General features: G+C 35.6%; 2 protein-coding genes across 2 annotated transcripts; both read right to left on the minus strand.

Moving 5' to 3' along the window:
* Positions 1 to 801: 801 nt before the first annotated feature.
* Positions 802 to 9,568, minus strand: LOC123542882 (uncharacterized). Its single transcript, XM_045328914.2, has 3 exons — positions 8,471 to 9,568; positions 7,781 to 7,905; positions 802 to 5,907 (listed from the first exon to the last, which is right to left on the minus strand). Exons 1-3 carry the CDS (start codon positions 9,415 to 9,417, stop codon positions 5,786 to 5,788), a joined length of 1,194 nt encoding a protein of 397 aa, XP_045184849.2. The 5' UTR covers positions 9,418 to 9,568; the 3' UTR covers positions 802 to 5,785.
* Positions 9,569 to 13,903: 4,335 nt separating this feature from the next.
* Positions 13,904 to 20,044, minus strand: LOC123542784 (uncharacterized). Its single transcript, XM_045328784.2, has 3 exons — positions 18,398 to 20,044; positions 16,522 to 16,646; positions 13,904 to 14,039 (listed from the first exon to the last, which is right to left on the minus strand). Exons 1-3 carry the CDS (start codon positions 19,561 to 19,563, stop codon positions 13,936 to 13,938), a joined length of 1,395 nt encoding a protein of 464 aa, XP_045184719.2. The 5' UTR covers positions 19,564 to 20,044; the 3' UTR covers positions 13,904 to 13,935.
* Positions 20,045 to 22,355: the final 2,311 nt, after the last annotated feature.

Consider the following 22,355-nt stretch of genomic DNA (forward strand, 5'->3'; position numbering starts at 1 on the left):
CTGTAACTTACGCAAAAGTCTGTTTTGACATATTCCGTGCACGTCTGTAGTAGAATCCGATGATACATCTTTACTGAGAAAAAATATGGCAAAAATGCAAGCAGATCTACTGTCATTGAGAGCCACAGTAGCACAGCATCCAGATTAGTTACAGAATGTTTGCAAACACCTGAGCTCAGAAGTTGAAGATATTAAATCCGATTAGTAATAGTGCTCAAAAGCCATATCTTCAAATAGCCGCTCTATTAGAGATGATAATGGGAAGTTAAAGCTTAGTTCCTGTTTAAATGAAATATCTAGAGTTGTTTCAAAACTAGAGAATTCGAGAATTAACCATCAATATCGGAAACGGCCCTAGCGAAAGATACCAAGCAGCTAAACTCGCAAATTGAAAATATAAATACAAAATTATAGGTCTACAGACTGTTATATAGCGGAGGTTACCAGCACTCCGTTAATCTGTAACACTTATACGTTAGAACGTCAAAAGGCGTCTGTTACTTATGTCCCCGACGATGGTTTCCGTGAACAAAATAGGCACAGGAGGGATGGGGCGTTTTTGAAACGCTTCAAGTCATTTGTTATGACTGGCATCCATACTGATAGCGACCAGGAGGGTCTTGAGGACTTTCTAGAATATGACATGGACATTACTTTCGAATATGCCAAATTCTTGATTACAGGAGGAACAGGTTGTAAAGTGGCACACATTGTGACCGATAATGAACATGCTTCTTGCATGGATAAAATAACATGGCCGGAACGAATTTCATGTTGTCCTTGGATCAAAAGGTCTGAATACATACAGCGTTATCAGAGTTACGAACAGGGTAACTAAACCCAACTCACTTAATATGGACCTACGTATTATTTTTACAATGTCACAGGAATAATGACTGCAATACATACAAGAAGCTTGTTCATTATCGACCACAAGTGTGCCACTTTGAAATCTGTTTCTTCTGTAATCATTTTTTGAGAGGATTTATATATGTATATTCTTATTTATTTCATCTGAATGTATCATATTCAGTGTCTTTTAGGCTTTTTCTTTTCGCCAACATTTCTTTTCCAAAATCTGCATTCCTCTGAAAACCGGAATCCTCTGAAAACCGGACAGGACGGGGTCCGATTTTTGGAGTTTCTAATGTACATTATTAATGAATTGACCGTCAAAAAAGTATCTATTTTTGGTATATTTGAGCAATGGCTTCTTGATCACAACGCTGGTATTTTGAATAATCTTCATAGGAATTATAATGCACATGTGGCCACTTGCGCGAATCCCAGCAGCTTGAATGGATTTATATTGGCAAGGGCGGAGTAGCTATTATGTGGTATCGCATAGAATTGCAGCTATATAACTATGTCTTCACAAGTTGTCGATTGTTATATTGCAAGTCTACCTACCTTCTGCAAACCACAGTCTGGAATATTTTAAAAACCGTTATAGACCAGTTGTTCGACGTGTGTGTATTGTATTCTACAGACAACACTCTTCTAATTATGGGGGATTTTAACGCCAAATTTGCTAGGGACTTTAGGTTACCAACAACCTACGTGCACGTGATGTTTACGTCTCCAACCTTTGCAATACACTCAGTCTTGTTGCTGTTATGGAAACTGATTTTTGTAGTGGCTCATCTCATTCATTCTATCCATCAAGCATTGACCATTTTCTACTGGATTCGACCCTTATGCAAAATATGGTCAGCTGTTACATTACACCATACGCTCCACTGAAATTCTCGCGTCATCTCCCGTTGTTCCTACACTTGAAAGTTAATGCGAATGTTACTGAAAATGTGATATCCCCGTCATTTAAATATATTGTGTATAAATGGAATAAATCGAACGAATTAAATGCTTATAAAACCAAAGTGTCTGAGCTACTAAAGTCAACCTACATCGCTAATAAAGACGTCGATAGTGCATATTCTGCTATTATTTCCTGTGTGTCAACAGTGGCCGACAGTTGTCTCTCTAAACGCGAATTCAAGCAGTTTTTAAAACCATACTGGTCACCTATATTAAAGGAACTGCACCAAAAATTAAAACGCTCACCTACTATGGATATGGTCTGGCAAATTGAAAACTTCGATTGAATGCGCAAAATACAAGGAAGTGTAGCGTTATTATAGAAAACCATTATGAGCAGCGGAACACGCGTATGAACAGTCTGAAATTGAATCGATGAACTATGTGAAGTAGATCAAAATTCATTCTGCGAAATGTTGAACTCTAAGAAATCGCGCAATAAAAAAAACTGTGATTTAGTGTTCAACGGTAAAAGAGAGACAACTCTTGACGAAATGTTATCTGGTCAACGATCTTTATTAATTCGGAGAACTTTGACAGTGAACATAAACTATTTGTAGATCTTGAAGTTGACTCATACATCACATTAAATGGTGCCAGTTCTGTGTCTGCCAATGAGGTTCAAAGCATTACCAAACAACAAAAGTTGATCTTGTGATAACGTTACTTATGAACATTTAAACTATGGCGGCGAAGAACTTGTTGAATGCTTGAAGAAACTGTTCAATACCATTATTCAAAAAGAATCGTTACCCGCAGACTTTAAATCTGGACTTACGTTGATCTTATATAAAGGCAAGTGTAAACCGTACTCGGATCCTAATAGTTATCAAGCCATCTCGTTGCTTCCTGTAACCTCTAAATTATATGGAAAACTGGTGATGAAAAGACTCGAAGAAAATGACCTTACAAAAAGCCTTAATTACGGTCTACAGCACGGATTTCAGAAAAGCAAAAGTTGAAAATAATGAATGAGTTGGGTTTTACGGCGAATCGACACAAAAAGGTCATACATTGCCGAAAAACAAAAGTTGTAAAATGGCATCTTTCATCTACAAGAAGCTCGCAACTACTGCTGTGAGCGTGGTAGTCCACTTTTGACCTCGTATGAATTCAAGGCCTGATCTAAAAACTTACGGTATTGGTATAAGAGGGAAAATGCTTCGCCTCATTTGGAACTCGTTTCAGGGATGCTCGAGTCGTGTGCTACTACGCGGTCATCTCCCACGTGCCTTCAATATTGAAGAAAGCACAAGACAGTGTCCATATGTGTTCCGTTCTTCTATACCGTGTACGTGGATGCTCTCTTGAAAGCGTCACAGTCATAATCCCATGGTCTACACAAACATATGCTGGCAGCGCAAACTAATGCTGACGATATAGTACTGCTGTCATTATCTCGAAAGGGCTTAAATGAACGCTTAGGTATGTGTCACATATATGCGAACAAGTGGCGCTACATATATAATCCTAGAAAATGCGCCGCATCTCTCTTAGACCGGAAAAAAACATCGGTGTCGCGCTACAGCGTCTGCAAAATATGGAAACACTATCATTCCCAAAACTGAAGTATATAAACACTTAGGTATCGTCCAATCAACGATAGGGAAACACACAAATAACGTCGATATAGTCAGACAAGCAAGTCTGTTAACTGGAATGATATTCGGAACTACAGGCCCAAATCCTAGTACTGCCATGAAACTAACCAGAACGTGCGTACTCCCTTGAGCACTATTTGGCTGTGAATTATGCAACGACATAGCCGATAACAGCTATCAGCAATTGGAAGTTGCCCATCACTTCTGCTTGAAAAGAATCCAGGGTCTCCCTTTCCTCACCCGGTCGGATATGTTTACAGGTCTGCTAGGTGCTACCTCGCTACCAGCCCATATCAATACTCTAAAGCTATTGTTCTTTGGTACGCAGTGCCGAATACCCCCGGTGAGCTATATGGAATGATTCCGAAGACTTTAACAGCTTCAAACGTTGACATCCGAACCTTAGTATGTCAAGCATTTGGACTTTTGCTAAGTTACGTCCAGCTAGTCTCTTCTTGATGAAATTTCTTGTTTGCCTCTGATGTAAGCGACCACCCGACCAACCGGAAGATTGTTTCCTATGCTGCCGGAAGCGCAGAAATGAAACAGTGCACTTATTGTTCGAGTGTCACTGTACTGACGGCGAAATGCTACTAAATACGTTCCTTACCAATGTCAGATCATTGAGTATACTCTCAGTCAAATGTTAAGTCGAATTTCATCCCATGAACACATACAATATATGCTGGTAAAATTGACGGACACTTATCTGAAGTGTTAACTGTCGATCTGTACCCAACATTCTTGCTTTTATGTGCTGAACTTCTAAAACAAGTGTACAAATAGTATGGACTGTATAATATCATGCACTTGTATGACTGTCTCATGTAATTCAGGTGGTCGAGATTTCAGTCGCATGTAAAACATGAAGATTCAATTAACATGGTTTCCTTTTCATTTTTGGAAAAAACTGAGTGTAAATATGTATAAAGTTACAATTGTACATTCTCATTTTGTAAAAGTGCATGTTGTTTTTTGTCTGTCTATAATATGTAATTTGACTGGTATCACATGTGTTTTGCTATGTATATCTCCAGAGAATGGAGGAAATAAAGATATATAAATATAATATCCTTTATTAGCTTGAAAATCGGATTGTACTCAAAATTACCTTTCATAGCATTCATATCTTTTATTTACGATTTTAAAAGATGCAAATAGCTTACTGTATGTCATGGTGTTCCGATACCTACTTTTCTAACGTGATATTGGAAGTACAGTATTTTTGTCGATTTTCATATGTCAAATACAGATGTAAACAATAATTTAAAAGACGACTACAATTTGACCGGTTTTGTCTATGAAATGTTTATTATTTTGCCTGTAATCGTTAATTGTTTCTGTCTCTGTTTCTCACGACCCGACCTTGACATTGGTCACCTCTGGAAATAGATGTCTGCGCATGCTCCGAGGTTAACTGTGCTATTTTTATAATTTCTTAAGTGTTAGTGGTTTCGAGGTATTTCCCATCGAGATCTTAGAACATCGTAAGAATGCCTATATTTAACAATATTTTTCATTGCTTCAATATTTAACAAAATTATTTGATCGCGTACAAGGTAGAATATTTTTTTCTGTTCTGTGAAAAGTTTGGAATATAACGTAAGGTAACAGTTACAGAACTGGTGCAATTGTAGCGGTTACTGAAATTTTAGCCGAGTCTGCTATTCCTTTTGTTTGGTTGCATTCCACTTTTTTAAAAAGATCTCCTTATAGATTTTATTAACTATCGCAACACCATTCTTCTAGTGCCGTGTGGCGACCATAAAAAATCCTCGCACTTGGATTTAGTGTTGCTTTATTTTCTGGTCCTTTGGAATCATGGAATCCATTCTATATTTCAGCAATTAAAATGCTCTATAGCCGGTGCTCGTGGGCGTGGTGTTTGTTGCACTTTTCATTACCTCTCATAAAAAGATTCAATCAAACTGAGATTGCTACTTTTTGCTTTGTTGTATTCTATTCTTCCAAGGGATCTTATTGTAGATTTTGTTAGCTGTCATTTGAAATCGTGGCAGTTATTATTCAAAACCCTCTTCCATTATAATTTATAATTTTTGTCGTATATCAACCTTTATCTTTAACATATTATTAGTTGGAATGTTCAATCTTTCGATATATCAATACTAATTTCAGAGCTGATTCTACTGAACCAAGATCACGCATGAAGTTATATGTTTTCCTTTAGATAATAGTTTTCATTTTTTCATACATTTTATCGAAAAAGTCACCATTCAGTTTTTATAAACTATTTTGCTCTAAGAGAAAATGCATTTTCCATTATTCTAGCAGTCTCTTAGCTGTCTAAACATTATCACATTTTATAACTATATGTAACCACACTTTGAATTGCCATAAACACTGTCTTACACTGTAACAATAGGTACCACTTGTATCATTTGTTTAATGCGGTTCTCATCACACGTGCCATTATTTAGTGTAAACCAATGCTTCCACTGCATGGCCCTATCTATTCTCTTTGCAAATCCTGAAAAAAACACGGATTGTCTTTACATCGTCTTAAACCCATGGTCGGCCAGCCGCCGGGTTATTCAGTTTACTAGTGTATGGGTGTGACAATTGCAGCCATTGCATTGGTCTTTTCATGAATAAACTGATTGACACGGGCGTTTAACACGAAGGAAATTGGGAGGATATGCCAAAAGTTGATACTTGCTGATTTAGCTTTACATGTACAATGATCGTTTATGTATTTTAGATCTTGTTAGTTGTCACTGGCCTTCAGTGAGACTGACTTTCGTCAAAATTGTATTCGAATTTATTTCTTAATGGCCTGACAAATAATCAGTAAGGTTACACACATGCACACTGCACACTTTAGAGGCGAATCTCGGCAATGTTGTTCAATTCCGGCAATTTGTTTCACCGCTGATTCGAAAAATAATGTAACATAATAATGACAATCTATTCTTTTAAAACTTTGCAATCTCGTCTAGAAGATAATGTAAACAGTGTGCTCAATTTCTTGGCATGTTTTTTATTTATGAAAGAACGTCACGGCGGCCTTTATTCTAAAAATCTCGTTCCAAAAATGTGGAACTTGTCATCTTAAGTTCTTTAGAATAACATTTTAAAAATTGTAATAAGAGAATAAATTACGATTTCTCCATAAGTTATACTTACCAGAAATTTTGCGCTGCACTGGGGATTTTATTTTCTGTCATTGTTACAATGTTGTTCAATTTAGCTCACCTGAATACGAAGTGCCCTTAGTGAGCTGTCTGCAATTACCCTGTGTCCATCGTCAGTCGTCGTGTGTCGTGCTATATGTTATTTTTGCTCTTCCTTAGTGCAACTTGTTACCGACAAATAAATGCGTTTGTTACTGTGTAAACTGGGATTAAAAACTAGGTCATTAAGACAATTAATTTGAAAACCTTGTTTACACTCTAGAGACCAGATTTTCATATCCAGTCTATGAAACTTGTTGTATCTGTGAAATCTAGAAAGTTCAAAACTGTATTACCTGAGGTCAAAAACAAGGTCACTATGTCAAATCATAGTAAAACAATTTTTACACTCTAGAGGCCACATTCTCTCTCTGATCTTCTTAAAACTTTGACAGAATGTTTGTCTCTAAAGAGTTCAGATTAAGTACAATACTGGATTCCTAAAGGTCAGAAACTAGGTCACTAGTTGAAATCATGGAAAGATCTTTTTAACACTCTAGACGCCATAATTGTTTTACTTGACCGTCATAAATCTTAGTAAGAATGTTTATCTCTATGAAATGTACGTCAGTTCAAGACTTTGTTACACGGGACCTTAAAGTAGGTCAATAGGTCAATCATAGAAAAACATTACTCAAACTCTAGAGGCTTGATCTTCATAAAACCCTGTTAGAATGTTTGTCTCTTTGAAATCTCAGTTGGTTTCAAAACAAAACCTGACATCTTAAACATATTATTAGGTCAAATCATAAAAATCCTTCCTTACATTCTATAGACCACATTTTCTAGTCAATCTTTATAAAACTTTGTTAGAATGTTTTTCTCTATGAAATCTAGTTCAGGTTTGAAACTGGATTATTTAAGTAAAACCTAGGTCACTATGTCAAATTAGTTGTGTACTTACCTGTCATGTAATTATTTCATATGACTATTGTCCATGTTTTTTCTTCATTTCTTCAGTTGTGCACTTAGCTGTCGTGTAATTATTTCGTATGACTATTGTCCATGTTTTCTTTCTTCCCTCAGCTGTGCACTTACCTGTGATGTAATTATTTCGTATTACTATTGTCCGTGTTGTCTTTCTTCTCTAAGTTGTGCACTTACCTGTGATGTAATTATTTCGTATTACTATTGTCCATGTTTTCTTTCTTCCCTCATTTGTGCACTTACCTGTCATATAATTATTTCGTATGACTATTGGCCGTGTTTTCTTTCTTTCCTCAGGTGAGAGCATGTACCACATGCCTTCAGTGTATGAAACTATAGGCAGCTCACGAATTGCAACTCCTCCAAACCTACAAACAGTCCTTTGAAAAATTAGTTTAAAGATAAAACACAAGCATAAAGTTTTTGAATAATTCTACTTATTAAATAGTTCTAAATTCTAACTAAGCCACATGCTTTGAACAACGTCAGATTCCACATGTACTCCGACTCCGTTTATATAAGTTCTACTAGAGGCATCTAGATCTTTAATATTAACCTTTAGGCTGCTTGTGGCAAGTGATTTTGCCTTTGCGACCAGCGCAGACCAAGATCAGCCTGCACATTTGTCCATTTTAGAAATATAGCAAGGTAAAGGTAAGAAGGATCAAACAAAGACTACCATATAATGCGTTCCAATAATGTATTTTTATACCGAAGCATGTTGATAAAACACGTGATTTCTTGTTTGTTTGTTTTTTCATAAGAACTTCAGCCTCGATCAAAATGCTACTGATTCAGAATGAAACTCGATAAAAAATCCTACTAAAGGGATTAAGACTTAATTCCATAAATAGTTTTACGATACTTGTTTCAGCATGTGTCTTATATTTGTTATATAAAAACGTAAACAATTGAAGGTACTGTAACACATACCTAGATGACAGCAAGCTGTGAAGAAGGCTTTCAAAACGTGTTTCTAGTCCGATACGTTCGGTCGAATCGTTTGCCAGACTTCTCAATTTTCCATATAGAGTCGCCCAAAAAGACGTTGTTCTTTCCGTAGCAAATAAAACAAGGAATCCTGTATTTACATGTGACTTTGGTGCAAAGTTAACAAGCATATCATTACCCTCATCAGCCTTGAAACTTGGTAAAGGATTCGCAAACCAGACTGACTCAACATCAAGAAGTAGCACGTTAATTCCTGCATGAAGTAAGGCGTTGATAATTTGCAATTTTGTAGGAGTGAGTTGTACTTTTCTTAAGTCTTGTACAGGAACATTTGGTTCTAGTGTATATCTTCTTATTCCAGGCCAGGTTTTGTCCATAAATTCTTTTGATTCTTTTCCGTGTGTAACGATAATCAATGAAGAATGCAGATCCAGGTATTTTGTATTGCACAACCAACTGTTTGCAAATACTTTATTATCTTCATCTACAAAAGTAAGTAAGACGATTTTCCAATTTTTGTTTGAATTTAAGATGGGCTCTGCTAATCTAACGATATCTGCAAACCTTTTCTTTGTATCTTGCAAATGATCATCAAATTCAATTGCCTTTTTGTAATTGTTTAACTTTTGTTCCTGTAACGTATCTAGACTAATTAATGCAGGTCCTTGTGGTTTATTCACCTTATTTACTGTGACTTGCTTCTTCGCAATTTCATCTTCGTTTGTTTTGTCTTTATCTTCCTTAGGTATTTCAAACTGTTGTATACCTTTCTGACGGTCTGTAAGCGTCGGCAATGGTTCCTCTTCATTTCGACTTTCCTTGTCACCTGTTCTTTTTATGACCGTAAGTAAAATGAAAAATAATACCAAAAGAATCGGTGTTAGATTTTGAAATACACTCATTTTAAAACTCCGAGCACTTCGCATCATTATATTTCTTGTCGTGAATCAGACTGAAAATATTTAACTACTACCTAACAAAGCTATGCCTGCTTAACAATTTACTTACTTCTTTCATAGTTAAACTTGTCAGTTTATTTGATTTCGTGTACACAGATGTTCAGATAGCAATTAATCCAACACTTTAAACGTCTTTCAAACATCAACACTGTCCACTTTCAAAATCAATAACAGCCTTGATGCTTCAATCATTTATCTAACAACGAATGTACAGAGAGTCCTTAGAAGAGTAATGATATTTGAGTAATGATAATTACCCCCATACTGTAAAATCATTAATATACATGGGGGACTAATTTTCGTGGATTTCGCGGTTGAGTCAATCCACGAAATTTAATCCCAACGAACAAGTAAAATTCCCATTCATTTTATGTTCAAAAGTTGAAATCCACTAATTCATATCCCCACGAAATTGCCATTTTAACTAAAACCACGAAAATTCATGCCCATGAAATTAAATGATTTTACAGTATACTAATTCCCAAATGTGTGTGTTGTGTATGACATCACACCGACATAATTATAGGTCATTTAGTGACTTTCTGGCTTACGACTGTGGAGGAAGACTGCTGGTTCCCTTCCGGGAAATAATTCTGGTAATGGCACCTGGGTATAACCACCGGCCAACTGGATGGCTTCCTCACATGAAACAATCTACACAGTAAGCGAGGTCTCGAACCCGCAACAGTGTGAGGCAAGTGATTGAAAGTCAATGGGCTTAACCAAATGGCCAAGGAGGCCTCAAACCAGAAGTTTCGCCCGAGTATTTCTCTTTATTCAATTGTCAACATTACGAACAGCAGAACCTACAGGTTGTCCAAATTGCACCATATACCATAACATTCTTTAGTTTCATAGCTTTGCCTTCTTACTTGTGCTTAACAAAATATTGCTATAACATATAATATTATAGAACCAATTTTATAGTGTGTATCAACAACTATAATTATATTCTGTTTCAAAATAATTTTTGTCAATATAGAATATCCTTTGGAAAAATAGAATGCACCCAAGACTCGATTTGATTGATTTAAACTTACATTTCTCGCCCAACACACTAAGTATTTAACGTATTTAGTGACTTTCTGGCTTACGACTGTGGAGGAAGACTGGGAAATAATTCTGGTACAAGTTGGCACCTGGGTATATCTTTTGAGAACAGGTGCAAATACCATATTTCATTATTAGTGTACAAAAGTAAAACAGTAGATTGTCCTATATACATTTCAGATTTACTACATTTTGTTCATAATGATCATTACAGTCTGCGCACTGAAAACATGGATCTTTCTATTGTTAAACCTAAAACGAACTACCTAAAACAAACTAGCTAGAAAGCTGCACACATATGGAAATCACTTCTTTCTTACATTAAACTTCATAATAATAATATAACTGCGTTCAAGCATGATTTAAAGAATTTTCTCTTGTTACAATAGTTTTTAGCAATTAATTACTTGTAATTACATGAATTTTGTTGAATTGATGGGACTGTATTCGTTTCCAATAATAATAATATTCATATTATCTTATTATTCAAATCTGGAACTATTCATTATTTTATGCGACAGACTTTCTTTTTTGTACATCTTAATTGTCATGTATAATCTTTGTGACGCATGGTAATTCTTTTAAAACATTGTTATTGTTATTGTTATTATATATATATAGAGAGTATGAGAAAAGATATATGTTCAAACAGTGTCAAGAGTTTAATTATAAACCCGAGCGCTTTCGGCTTTTTAAAAAAGCCTTTTTCAAGGGTAGCATAAATCAAAACAACACAGCAACGGCGTAAATACCGCCTGTATAGTTCGATATATAAATGCTCATTCATTTATATATCGAACTTTACAGGCGGTATTTGAGCATTTATATATCGAACTATACAGGCGGTATTTACGCCGTTGCTGTGTTGTTTTGATTTATGCTACCCTTGAAAAAGGCTTTTTTAAAAAGCCGAAAGCGCTCGGGTTTATAATTAAACTCTTGACACTGTTTGAACATATATTTTTTCTCATACTCTATAATTTTATCTTTATGTTCTTGTATCCTTCCGGGATACAGTGTGTTTGAAAGGCATTTCGTTGATGTTTTTTCTTTAATATCTCACTTATATATAAGTTACGTTTATTTAAGATTTCCTTAATTTGAGACGTGTTTGTCGAGAAAATTTAAGTAATTCTGAAATGTGTATTTTTGTATAAATGTTTAATTATAAATTTACTTTTTGATTGTGTGTATGTGTGAATGTATATCAGTTGAAGGCCATACTGGAAATAAGTTGTATAATATCTGTATTTGTACACTTAGTATGTAACTTTCAGAAAATAATGTTATTATTATTATTATTATTATTATTATTATTATTATTATAACGTTTGAGTCCATGTTTATAAGTGATTGAATAGTGATATATGATGAATCAACGAATACTAATTCACTTAAAAATTTCTTAAGTACAGAAATGGAGGAACTAGCATGTGCATCGTATAACAACTGACCGTTCCAAGGCGATGTCCACATGTGGAGACTTATCAGCTGATTTTACGTCCACGCTGTCTGAACAGTGTATTTGTTCTATGTACTTTGATATACATACCTAATATTTCAGCTATCTGTACACACACTGCTATGGGTGAGCAGGAGTCCTGTGTTGTTTCCCTTGTTTTCATATAATGTATTAGCAAAAACAAAAACAAACAGTTTCAATATTGTTGTTTTTTATCGACTGTACATTTATGACAACATGAGGAATTCGAAGATTTAATTTAAACTGAACTAAAAGAGGTTAATGTTTCCTTTGTAAAAGTAAATACAACAACAAATAGAAAATATAATAGTTTAAAAGTGGTGTTTCTGTTTGACAGCTGTTCTCAGTTTTGTTGAGTAAGTTTACCTGCTCCTAGAATTTAAAGTATTTTTCTAAAATCACACAATTCTCAAGACCTTTAATAATCTAGGTTCATGCGCTTCTTAAAATAGTTCCATTGATGAACATTGCGAATTATCAATCATGTGAGCAAGTTTTCCAGCTCCTAGAGTTTTAAGTATTTTTCTAAAATCACACAATTCTAATGACCCTTAATAATCTAGGTTTATGCGCTTTTTAAAATAGTTCCATTCATGAACATTGCGAATTATCAATCATAAAGTGTTATAAAGAATTATATGAAGAACAACAAAGAATTCATTCTACTTTATCTAATTTTGTGACAACTCCCATGATCTACTAGAAGCACCTCTGTCACACAATGAAAATGCTGAGAACATGACACATATCTCTAAAAGTAGAGACAGAATTGTGTCAAATGTCGTCTTATTGACACCTTGGATTACGAGGGAACCAGGAAAAGGAAGAAACTGAAACCAGAATCGATCCCACTTCATCAAAGTGGACGGGTTAACCTTCCCCTACCTTCCAACCGTAACAAGTCATTCATTGAGACGTGCGATGGATCGAAGATGTGTGTGGAACTGTCAGACTGACAGAGAATTTGAATTAATGGTTATATGAAACTTGATTTCTATGAGTTAATTTACAAATGTACAAATTTAGATGTAGTACAGTGGGTGATATGATTTACGCTTCAATAAAGCGCCTAATCGTTTTATAGCTCAGTCAGCTACAAAGTCACAATTGAGATATGAAACTGACGTCTATGGACAAGTATTCACCGGTGCATAACTTGATTTCAAACAAAGGCATTACAAATATGTTGAAACTTCCCTACGCTCTCTTTACACTAGGGAAACAATCTGTTTATAGATTGAAATTGTTGAATGAACACCGTTTGGCAATCATACTCCTGTCCAGGTTATATCAGTGCAATGGAAAAGTAAGCTATCTATGTTACCTGTATACAGTATAACTCAGTCATGCTTCTAACCATCCTGCAATTGTATTCTTTGATTTTCTCATAAATCTAAATATTTTCCCATACTTTTATGCATATACATGTATATGGGTAGCAGAGATTGATTCCTTTCTAGCGAAATCTTTCTCAACATTTTTCCGTGTAAAATTCTGTGGGTTTTCACTTTAAAAAATATCGTCTGTTTGTTGACAAATTTCACCACAAAAAATCACACTTATCCGAGGGCATTCAATGATTTGATCTTAACATATTTATTTTTTTCAATTTTCAAACTTCTGACTGTTGCAGTAATTATGCATGAGTTTTTTTTCGTGCCTAGAACTAAAGTGCGTCATTCGCATGAGATACTATATGTACATAGTCACCTAAGCCTACAATAAAGTTTTTAGGAGAGTTGTCTCCATTGTTTTTAAATATTTTACCCAGGATCTTTTTTTTTTCAGCTTAAATAACACTTTGTCATGAAATAATGTTTTAAGTACTTTTTTCAGACTGTGTACTTTGATGCATGAGCTACATATATATCTAAAACAGATTGTGCCTACTTTAGTTCTAATGCCTACAATATTTATTTTAACCCCTTTTGCATCAACACATGCCATTTTATCGTTCACAGTCTCACAGTTTTCTTCACAATATCAACGTTACAGGTGCCGTTATCTTGCAGAAACCAGTGAGTCCATTGCTTGGCTCTTCGTATCTTCTCCTCATTGCCTGGCAACACAATTAATATTCATATTAGCATATATATTAACAGCTGTTTTCAAAATGTAAACTGTATTCACATTCTTTTGTAAAGTCTAACATATTTTATTGATTTAAATAAAAGAAACATGTATGTATGCTGTTATTTCATCAGTCGTTCGGTGTGTCGATTTGAAAGCTGTATTATGTTGTAAGGGCTTGTATGATTCATTTTAATGTGTCAACTATACATTATATACAAGCATTCTGTAAACCATGTCTTCATTATTCTATCCTATTTGTTAGCTACAAACATTGTAAAATGTTTAATGTTTAATAAAATCATTGTATTGAAATAGTGTGTGGTATTGTTTTCTTTCTTGGTTGTTTGTTTTTCTATTTGTTATTTCATTGTTTGTTTCTTAATAAATTAAACGATTTTTTTATCATTATTATCAGTATCATATATTTGAGTGTTAACGGTTTTATAAAAGACTAATATGTGATCAGCTTTTTTTTACTTTTTCCAATATATGATTCACTTAAAAAAGGAAAAATAAAAATCAGATTTTTAATAAAAATCAGATTTTTGATAAAAATCATTTTCATTTGTATCTTCGTTTGAAAAGTAAACGTGATAAATACCATAGGGTTATTATAACAGTAGATTGATCTGGGACTTTGTATTCGGCTCGAGTGGATTTTGCCAGATCGGATCTCACGAGGCGCGCAAGCGCCGAGTGTGATCCGATCTTGCAAAATCTACGAGAGCCAAATACAAAGTCCTAGATCTAGCTACGGTTGTAATGACCCTTTTATTATATACCTTTACCATTTTGATTCTTGTTTTGTTTTCGAATGAAATCTTCAATGTTTATCGATATTAAATGGAACTTAGTGAAGTTTTATGTGCGCTATTTATAGAAATGTGTCCGGTCATGCATATTTATGAAAATAGTCCGGCAGCATACAATACGGAAGGTACAATACGGAGTAACAGTTTAAAAGGTACAATACGGATTTTTTGTCTGTCTGTTCATATTTAATTGTGAAATACAAGCCGATATTTTACAGAATTTATATAGGTATATAATAATACAGTTTATTATATACCTATATAAATTCTGTCAAAGATACAGGTTGTATTTCACAAGTAAATATGAACAGGCAAAAAAATCCGTATTATACCTTTTGTATTGTATGTTGCCGGACTATTTTTATTTATAATACATGACCTGACAAAGTTCTATAAACAGCGCACACAAAACTTTACTCATTTCTAAACATTTAAGACTTCATTCAATAACAAAACAACAAACAACAAGGTGGAAGTATATAATAAAAGGAATTCTAGCAAGGACGTGCTTACCTTAAAGATAATTATTTCGTATAACTGCAGTTTTCTAGCAAGGATACTCTTACCTTCAAGATAACTATTTCGTATAATTGCAGTATCTAGCAAGGACATGCTTACCTTCTATCATAATTATTTCATTTAAATACAGTATTCTAGCAAGCACATGTTTACCATCAACATAATTTTAACCCGACTGCTTAGCTCAATAGGGAGAGTGGCGATCTGCGGATCGCGGGGTCGCGGGGTTCGATCCTCGGGTGGGTCGTATGTTCTCCATGACGATTTGATAAAAGACATTGTGTCTGAAATCATTCGTCCTTCACCTCTGATTCATGAGGAGTTGTCAGTTAATTGCGGAGAAGAGGATTGTACTGGTACAGAATCCTTCAATCTTCAACATAATTATTTTCGTATAAATACAGTATTTTAGCAAGGATACGCTTACCTTCAACATAATTATTTCGTTTAAATGCAGTATTCTAGCATGGACATGCTTACCTTCAACATAATTATTTCGTTTAAATGCAGTATTTTAGCAAGGACATGCTTACCTTCAACATAATTATTATTTCGTATAACTACAGTATTCTAGCAAGGATACGCTTACCTTCAACATAATAATTTCGTTTAAATACAGTATTCTAGCATGCTTACCTTCAAGATAATTCTTTCGTTAAAATGCAGTATTCTAGCAAGGGCATGCTTACCTTCAACATAATTATTTCGTTAAAATGCAGTATTCTAGCAAGGATATGCTTACCTTCAACATAATAATTTCGTTTAAATACAGTATTCTAGCATGCTTACCTTCAAGATCATTATTTCGTTAAAATGCAGTATTCTAGCAAGGGCATGCTTACCTTCAACATAATTATTTCGTTTAAATACAGTATTCTAGCATGCTTACCTTCAACATAATTATTTCGTTAAAATGCAGTATTCTAGCAAGGGCATGCTTACCTTCAACATAATTATTTCGTTTAAATACAGTATTCTAGCATGCTTACCTTCAACATAATTATTTAGTTTTAATACAGTATTCTAGCAAGCCTTCAACATATTTATTTCGTTTAAATACAGTATTCTGGCACGAATATGCTTACCTTCAACATAATCATTTCGTTTGGATACAGTATTCTAGCAAGGACATCTTACCTTCAACATAATTATTTCGTATAACTACAGGCCGGGTCTTTGCTCGTTCCTCTTCAGACAAATAGTACCAAACACCGTCCGTGAAAGAATGAATCGGCAGATGTCTAACCGCTACTGCTTCATACCTGTTGCAAAGAAACATTTAGTGTAATGCGTTATGATAATAATAATAATAATAATAATGATAGATAGATATAATAATAATAGTTATAATAATGATACAAATACTTAGTAGATGGTAAACATTTTATGTTTGATGAATTTAACTTATTTCCACTTCGTTGCTTTCCTGTAACAACAGCTTTAATTTCAAAGAAATAAAAACATGGGTAATAATTAGTAACCTAGGTACCGCAGCGCAAGCCAAACGTAAGACTTGTTTGACAGTTTGATTTAAGAAACAAAGACACACCATGTCTTCATTTGTTTTAAAAACGTTCGGCTTTTGAGTTTTGATTATGATACTACAAATGTTTCAAGATAAAAAATTTGAGGTCCAAAGTTTAAAACAGATAACATTCTTGACATGGTGCACTGTTTCAGCAAAAATATTCTTATAGTTCAAGCAACACAGTCGGCCATACACGACCGTTGATGAGTTTGCAATGGGATCATGGATTCCATGTGTAATAGAGTTCCGCTTAAGCCGGTGCTAGGGTGAGTGTGTGTGTTGGGGAGGGGGGGGGGGGGGGGGGGGGGGGGGGGGGGGGGGGGGGGGGGGGGGGGGGTGTGGAGAGGTGTTGCACATTTCATTACCTCCTATGAATATCCTTTCTTATAACTGGTTATACCAAGAAATATTTGAATATAGCATTCCATGCATATTGTAGGGCCACCATGGCTGAGTAGAATTCTTTCATGTGAGGAAACCATTAAGCTGGCTTACAGAAGGTCGGTGGTTCTACCCCTCAGCCCGTGCATAAAGTAATGCTAGGAATGACAGCTGGCGTCTTCCTGCATCGTGAAACGCTGGAAAGTCGCCATATGACCTGTAACAGTGTCGCTGTTTGTTTGTTTGTTTGTTTGTTTTGGGTTTAACGCCGTTTTTCAACAGTATTTCAGTTATGTAACGGCGGGCAGTTAACCTAACCAGTGTTCCTGGATTTTGTACCAGTACAAACCTATTCTCCGCAAGTAACTGCCAACTTCCCCACATGAATCAGAGGTGGAGGACTAATGATTTCAGACACAATGTCGTTTATCAAATAGTCACGGAGAACACACGCCCCGCAACAGTGTCGCTGTGCCAAATCTCCATGCATATTGAAGGTGTTTAATTACTGTTTATGGTTTATTTGTCTATGTATTATAAGATGTCTTATAACAGCCAGTTCGTTTCAAATGAGACGATAACTACAATATAGACAAAAATGAGACGATAACTACAATATAGACAAAAATGAGACGATAACTTCTATATAGACAAAAATGAGACGATAACTACTATATAGACAAAAATGAGACGATAACAAAAATGAGACGATAACTACTATATAGACAAAAATGAGACGATAACTACTATATAGACAAAAATGAGACGATAACTATTATATAGACAAAAATGAGACGATAACTACTATATAGACAAAAATGAGACGATAACTATTATATAGACAAAAATGAGACGATAACTACTATATAGACAATTACGCGTTTATTTAGGCAGAAAAATAAGTTTATTTAATTCTATTGCTATATTTCAAGAAAAAAATAAAGCTTGGTGACCGTTTTATCTTTTTCAAATATTAATGCTATAAACACAAAGTATGTGGGTCTGAAATATCTGCCGTGATATATATGGGTACTTACAGTTCCTATCAAAGTGTAACTCCATGAACAACTCGTGCTAGTTTCAGAGTGAGAATGTATGACTTACCTATCCTCCACCATTTCCTCAAGATAATCTTCGTAGTTTTCATCTAGATCTAGCTTTTGCATATCCTTTTCTGTCCATTTAGAAAAAGTATATCTCAGTTTTCCGTAAAACTCTTTCCAAAAAAGTTGTGTTTTCTCAGTCGCAAACAGCGCCAGAAACCCTGTATTTAAGTGAGATCTCGGAACTGTGTTCACTAAAATGTCAACACCGTCATTCATTGATTGCTGGATGTATCGCATGGGATTCTCCAACCAAACTGACTTCAGGTCGAATAGCAGTAAATTGACATTAGCGTGCAGTAAGGCGTTTATTAATTGCACCCTTCCAAGCGAGCATGCATTTTTTATCCTTCTATTATCAGTGTAGTCTTTCTTTGAAAGATTTGGTTGCATAGCAACAACGTTTAGATCAGGCCAAGCAGTTAAAATAGTGCGTCTTAGTTTAAGTTCTCTTACTAAAAGAAGTACTGACTTATGTATTCCAAATTCTTTCGTATTGCACAGCCAGCTATTAAGAAAAGGTAAACATGACTTACAAACAAAACTTAGAAGAACTATTTTAGAATTTTGAGTCAAGCTAGACATATATCGTGCTCTGTTGATAATTCTTATAAAAGAGGCATTTGTATCTTTTAAATGTTCTTCATATTCCATCGCTTTCCTGTATGCATTCAACTTTTTCTTCGTTGATTTTTCAATTACTGGTCCATCTGTGAGGTGATTACTCTTAGTTTTAGTATCATTGTCACCAACCTGTTTCTCGGTACTCTTACTAGCATCAACTTCATCATCTGTTTCAACTTCTTTACGTTCTTCATCTATAACAACGTTGTCATTACGATTTTCATTTTTCTGACCTGATACCTTTTTACTTGCTTCATGTTTAGTTAACTCCTCATTATTTTTATCATCTGTCTTTTCACTTGATGTTTCTTTAACTTTTTTTCCAATGGGTTCTTCCTTCACTTCTGTTTCACTTGTAGAATAATGAACTCTGTCTCTAAGCGCCTGCATCTTAAGTAGCTGGTTCTTCTGTAACAGATTGGTTCCCCGTGTAGGTTTAGATTGAAATGACATAAAATCATAGAACAAGTATAAAATCAGACTCATTGATATTAATAAAACTGCCAACCTAGAAAATGACATTCTTCTTATAGTTAGAAACATTTCCTTTTATTAGTTACAAGATTACATCCGCGGCATTAAATTGTATTTAAAGTTAAAATAGATATCACAATACAGACATTTTACATCGAGAAAATATCATACTTTTATATGTGTAAGATCATTTTAACCATCCAATGTGTTGCATATCGATACAGGTTATTGTTCAGAAAAAGACATATGTCGCTTCTCTGCCATTAATATAAAAACTACATAAAATAGTTGATAGCCTTAATACAGTCATAACGCTCTGCACATTCAATATTACTGGACACATTCAATACCACCTAACCAAGATATAAACAAGTAATCGCAAGACACTGAGAATTCAATCCCTTTTGTCCAAGATACACATTCGTACAGGCATGACACTTGCCAAATTCACTTCCTCTGGTCCCTGGTATAAACTGCTACAGGCATCGTACAGGGCACATTTAGTCCTTCTTATCCCAGCTATACACTCGTGCATGCATGTCACTGTACACATTCTCCCTTACAAAAAAAGCCCTGTTGAGGCAAATCTCCCTTACTGATCGTCTGAAAATATGTCATGTATGCATTCACTTCTTGTCCCTGGTATAAACTGCTACAGATATGGCACAGGGCACATTTAGTCATTCTTATCCCAGCTATACACTCGCTTAGCTGAGTAGGTAAGAGCGTTGGTCTACGGATCTCGGGGTCGCGATATCATTAGTCCTCCACCTCTGATTCATGTGGGGAAGTTGGCAGTTACTTGCGGAGAATAGGTTTGTACTGGTACAGAATCCAGGAACACTGGTTAGGTTAACTGCCCGCCGTTACATGACTGAAATACTGTTGGAAAACGGCGTTAAACTCAAAACAAACAAACTCTGGTACAGACATGACACATTCAGTCCCTCTTGTCCAGGTTAAGATTAGTATATTCATGACACTTGGCACATTCAGTCCCTCTTGTCCAAGGGATACACCAGTAAGGGCATGACACTTAAAACATTCACTTCCTTCCTCTTGTCCCAGTATAAACTAGTTAAGGTATGTCACAGGGCACATGCAGTCCCTCTTGTTCCAGATATAATCTAAAACATTCTATACATTGAGAACATTCATACCCGCTTGTTCCAGATATAATCTAAAACATTTTATACATTGAGAACATTCAGTCCCTCTTGTTCCAGATATAATCTAAAATATTCTATACATTTAGAACATTCAGTCCCTCTTGACTCAAGTATAAACTACAATCATGGCACTTGACACTTTCAGACCCTGTTGTCCAAAGTATAAACTAGTACAGATATGACACTGGGCACATTCAGTTCGTCTTGTTCAAAGTAGAAACTAGTACAGGCATGTCACTGGGCACATTCAGTCCCTCTTGTTCAAGGTAGAAACTAGTACTGGCATGTCAGTGGGCACATTCAGTCCCTCTTGTCGTAGGTATAAACTAGTATAAGCTGACACTGGGAAAAATCAGTACCTCTTGTCAAAGGTATAAACTAGTATAAACTAGTATAGGCATGACACTATGCACATTTCGTCCCTCTGGTCGTAGGTATAAACTTGTAAAATAGGCATGACACTGGGCACATTCAGTCCCTCTTGCCGCAGGTATAAACTAGTACAGGCATGACACTAGGCACATTCAGTCCCTGTTGTCGTAAGTATGAACTTGTAGTATCGTCATGACATTGGGCAATGTCAGTTCCTCTTACTCAATGTAGGAACTAGTATAGGCATGACACCGGGCACATTCACTCCCTCTTGCCGAAGGTATTAAAAAGTATAGGCATGACACTGGACACATTCAGTCCCTCTTGTCGTAGGTATAAACTTGTAGTATCGGCATCACACAGGACGCATTCAGTTCCTCTTGTCGCAGATATAAACTAGTATCGGCATGACACTAGACACATTCACTTTCCTGTCGTAGGCAGAAACTAGTATAGGCATGACACTGGGCACATTCAGTCCCTCTTGACGCAGGTATAAACTTGTAGTATTGGCATGACACTGGGCACATTCAGTTCCTCCTGTCGCAGGTATAAACTATTATCGGCATGACACTAGGCACATTCAATCCCTCTTGTCGTAGGTATCGCTAGTAGTATCGGCATGACACTAAGCACATTCAGTTCCTCTTGTCACAGGTATAAACTATCGGCATTACACTAGGCACATTCAGTCCGTCCGTGATTTCTGCAGATAACTCCGACTGGTTTTGTGTACATTGTGTAGTTCTTTGGCCCCAGGACAGACCCATGGGGTACACTGTACTTCATCAGCACTGGTTGTGATAGCTCACCATCTATGCATACGGTCTGGTAGCGGTCACTAAGGTATGACATCATCCATGCGAGTGACTTGCCTGTAATACCAAGGTGACGCTCAAGGCGATGAATCAACGTCCCGTAGTCGATAGTGTCAAATGCTGCAGAGAGATCGAGCACAAGAATAGTCACATTGTTCTTATCCAACGATTGAAGAATGTCATTTTGGAATTTTAATAGGGCGGTTTCGGTCGAGTGGAATTTCTTATAAGCAGATTGATTGACTTCATGTAGCTCGTTGTTCCTCAGATGATTTTCAATTCGTACACCTACCTCTTTTTCTAAGATTTTAGACAGAAACGGCACTTTTCACACAGATATATAGTTTTTAAGGACATTCGAATCTAGGCTTGGCTTGGCTTTTTTAGAAGAGGTCTTATTCGTGACTGTTTGAACGCTTTTGGCACATACAGCATCTAGATATGCATTTATATATTTTCTTATCACCGGTGTTAGTTCGTCAAGACATTCTTTTAATAACCA

This window comes from Mercenaria mercenaria, chromosome 19, assembly GCF_021730395.1.
Source record: "Mercenaria mercenaria strain notata chromosome 19, MADL_Memer_1, whole genome shotgun sequence".
NCBI classification, from domain to species: Eukaryota; Metazoa; Mollusca; class Bivalvia; order Venerida; family Veneridae; genus Mercenaria; species Mercenaria mercenaria.